Source organism: Charadrius vociferus, unplaced genomic scaffold, assembly GCF_000708025.1.
Source record: "Charadrius vociferus isolate BGI_N301 unplaced genomic scaffold, ASM70802v2 scaffold374, whole genome shotgun sequence".
NCBI lineage: Eukaryota > Metazoa > Chordata > Aves > Charadriiformes > Charadriidae > Charadrius > Charadrius vociferus.
Window position 1 is genome coordinate 66,242 of NW_009648044.1, and position 4,119 is coordinate 70,360.

The 4,119-nt window shown below is 52.0% G+C and overlaps 1 protein-coding gene across 1 annotated transcript in view; it reads left to right on the plus strand.

Moving 5' to 3' along the window:
* The first annotated feature begins 958 nt into the window (after positions 1 to 958).
* Positions 959 to 4,119, plus strand: part of LOC104285270 (medium-chain specific acyl-CoA dehydrogenase, mitochondrial) — an 18,051-nt gene continuing 14,890 nt past the window's right edge. The window contains exon 1 of the mRNA XM_009883699.1: positions 959 to 982. Within this exon, the coding sequence (XP_009882001.1) occupies positions 959 to 982 (24 nt within the window). The remainder of the gene's footprint in view (positions 983 to 4,119) is intronic.

Genomic DNA, 4,119 nt, shown 5'->3' on the forward strand with positions numbered 1-4,119 from the left:
CAGTGGTGGGGACACAGGACGGGAAAGATGGGCTCCTGGGCCTGGAGTGCCCGCAAACCCTCACCCAGGCACGGGGCCTCCCCCTGCACCCCTGTGCCCGCCGGCATCCCGGGGGTGGGGTGACAGACGGCTTCCCCTCGCCTGGGGGCCGGGGGTGGGGGCTGGCCGAGGGGAAGCCATCCTCTTCCCACAGCACTGGGGACTGTCCCCACACCTGCGCTGTGCCTCAGGACTCCACCCAAGGGCTCTGCAGCGCAGCAGGCGAGCACAGGTGGACGATAGCCAAACGCTTGGTGGTTCAGCCCCCCAGGACGGCGCTGGGCTCTGGGCAGTGTGGCCGGGGGGGCTGTGCTGGCTGACGGTCTGCACCTGTCCCAGCTGAGCACGCGCCTCGCAGAGGGGCTGGGGGAACCAAAGCTGGACCACACTGACCGCCATCTCCTGGAGTGCACCGGTGGTGGCAGGGATGGACTGCTCATCTCTTCTGCTCTGTGCATGTGGGTGCCAACGCTGTCCTCACCAGTGACGCTCCTCTTTCTGACCCAAAAACAACTGAGAAGGGGTCTTTTGGAGCAGTGGCAGTCTTGCATTCACCCTCCTTGCAGACAAGTATCTTCAAGACCATTCTCCAAGCTGGCAAGCCAATAACCATGCTTGGACGGACGTGCCCATCCTCTCCTCCCTCCTCACACTTGCGCTCAGTGACAGCAAAAGCCAAACTTCTCCAGTGGTGCCTCCCTGGGGGGTCAGCCATGGGATGGCAGGTCTGCCGGAGGCTGGGATGTGCCTGTGGCTGTGGGACTCTGGCCACTCTGTGCACATGCCTTGGCCGGATGGGTTCACTGGGGACGGCGAGAGGGGTGTCCCGGGTCCCTGTCCTGGTTGAGCTCCTGGTGGAAGAGCCATGCTCACCTGCAGGAGGATCCAGAGGAGGACTCGAGGAGCTGATCGCGGCTGCATGAGCAGGATGTTCTCCCGCTGTGCAGGGACAGGGAGCCGCAAGGGACTGTGGCTGGGATGGGCAGTGCAGGCTGGTGCATGGTGAGGTTACGGGTTTGGGGATGGTCGAGGTGCTTGTGCTGTGAGCCCTTGGCCCAGTGCAGAGGGGACGGAGAACACAGACGTATACTCTGGGTGCGATGTGCAGGAAGGGCAGAGGAAGGTAAATTTGCAGAGGAAAAATGACCGCTGGTCTCTGAGCTGGAGCTGCTCTGAAGTCACGGTGTCACGGCCCATAGATGTCCCCGCTAGACCCTGGGGAGTCACTGCTGCCACCTCTACGCCACACTCGCCCTTTCAATGGGAAGGAGCTGATGCAGAGGGCTGTTCGCTGCGGGTCTGTCCGTGCTGTTTCACTCCCTGCTGGTGCCCAGAGAAGAGCACGTATGTATTTCACCCAACATCGCAGCGGGGAGCAAAGGGGCCAAGAAACTCTGCTCAGGAAAGCAGGTGAGTAAGCAAGGCTGGTGCTGCGGAGGAGACAATCCTCCCCTGCGGGAGCTGTGCTGTGCTCCAGGCACTTGTGCAAGCGTGGCAGCAGAGTGGGATGTCAAGGGACGTCAGGAGCTGCCACCGTCTCCAGTAAATCCAGCCCAGGACCCTCCTGGGGTCCCGGACTGTCGCCCACAGTCCTGCTCCAGGCGCCGGAAGGGAGCCCCTCACTCATTCTACTCTCCCCAGAAGATGGTTTTGGGGACACAGATCAGCTGTGGCTGGAGATTAAAGACTCCCACTGGCTCCTGCAGCTGCACTGGGAGCTCCAGTAGCTGCACTGGGAGACAGCACAGCCCACGGAGAGCCCTGCCCTGGGTCTGACTCCAGCAGCCGGCCCCAAATTCCACACATGAACACAGAGGTGTCACCTGCAGCTGGCACTTGGTCCTTGCAGCACACATGCACGGGAGATGGTGAGATTAGACAGAGAGAGTTAAGATAAGGTCTTAAGAGGCAGGTAAAAGAAGACGGAATAGGAAGATGGAGTAAGACAGGACAGACTGCGGTGATCAGGGCAGGGCTCGTCCGACGGGGGCACTGACCGCCCCCATTCACCTCCTGTCCCTTCTGCCCCCTTTGTCTGTCCCTCCTTCCTCGCCCCCCCTGCCCCAGCACCCTCCCCCTGACTCCTTCGATGGTTGGCACAGTCCCACCGACCCCTCGACACGCCCGACCTGCCAGCCTGCATCCCGCTGGCGTATTTCAGTAGGATGACTAGAAGTGACTTGTCGTTGTAGAGACGGACATGACACTCAAATATCCAGTTACAGCAATCGTCGTCCTTTATTTTACAAGCAGTGCTCTTTTATCGCCTCTTAGCTGGTTGCTTATCTGTGCATATATTCTAACATTCTACTTTTGCCCAATCCACTCACATCACACACCATTCAGCCAATACAATTGTTGATCACGCGCTGTTCATGCTCTGGGAAAAGCCAGGATGTTTGCCACCCCTTATCTTGTTTGCTCGGATCTTCTCAGGATTCTTCTGTCTCCTCAAGGGTACGCGGGTATCTGTTCAGGGTCAGTGTTAAACCTGTATTTTGATCCCTCGGACCAGCCGAGGTCTCCCACAGTGACTCTGTGCTAACATGCCCTGGATGTTTCCTTCACACAGAGCAAGCCCCGACTGCACCGTATTTCCTTTAACAATTAACTTGTTTGTATTTCACAAGAGTGGAATGCAAACTTCAACGGTTGTCTGAGTAAGTCCTTGTTCCTTAAAGTAGCTAGTCCTGAAAAACACTAAACCAAATTTCATTGTACTTTGAAAAAAGTCAGGACAGGTGACCTTTCTCTGAAGGCACGGGGCAGAAGCTGTCTGCTGAGCCCCGCGCGGACCTGCCTTGTCTTCAGAAAGCCAGACAAGCCAAAATTATTACCAGATGGAACCAAATGTTTTTTATTTGTTCTCCATATACCTGTTCCTTCTTTTTCTTTATAGTTCACGTTAGATAGTCATAGAAATGTAACTCTGTACCTTTTTATGACATTTTAAAGAAAAGTATTTGATGTATTTACATACAGCAAATTACTAGCCTCCAAGACTTCGATGAGATATGGATTTATAATTCTAAAAAGATTGAAAATTTGAAATGAAGGAATGTTTGTGATACATGGGAATCAAACAAGCTAAAAATACACCTGAAAATATTTTAATTGAATTTTAAAACGTTCTTTCATGGCAGTAGCTTCCGTTACTTGCACTACATCAGTTCCTGCATAACATTCAAGTTGCTTTCCATTTCTAAAATAATTGTCCATTAGCAAATGCTAGAAGACAGTTTGTTCCTAATAATTATAAAAAAAAAACCCCCACGTGTAAAACATTTGTAACTACTACTAAGAAAACAACACTTCAGCCTAGATTAGAATTGCTAACTTTAAGGAATGAAATATATTTTCTGATGTAATATTCTTATTATATTTACATGCTAATTTATACATTTCAGCAAAAAGCACCATGTATTCTGGTGGTGAGTGCAAAAGAAAGGATTCTAGCCTAACAATCAAGGGACTGCACAGTTCATAATTTATCCTGTAGTAAAAGTAAACAAAGGAATAATAAGTAAGGAATAGTTGAGTTATTACAAAAGAGTTTGATAAGATAAAAGAGAAAGAGAGGTGCTGTATTTCCTTCTTCTGTAAGAAAGGCTAAAAATGCTACATGCACCTAACAGAAATGTCTACTGTCATTTCTTAGGTAAACAACTTTGACACTCCAGGCTCAAGTGGTTCAGGCTTTGACAGATAACCTTGCTATTGTTCATATCCCTTTTTTCCCGAATACTTGGCAGTGTTGGGGATTTTTTATTGTACCCCTTGAGGTGAATTGAACACATTTGTGCTTAAATATATGTATCTAAAAATAAAATAATGAGCAATGCATGGGGCGGAGTCCTACAGCCATGAGCAGTCCTGCAAGGAGTCAGCAGAGACGGGGCAGGAGCCAGTTCCTCACGGGCACTGGGACCAGCACCCACCCGGTGAGCATGGCAGGGAGTCCACCCCAGCCCAGCTCTGCTGCCCAGAGCTGGCCCCTGAGCTGGCTTGCGTTCTGGGACAGCTGCAAGCCCTGTCTGCTGCTTGTCTCACCACCAAGGGAAACTGCACCCCAGCATTCCT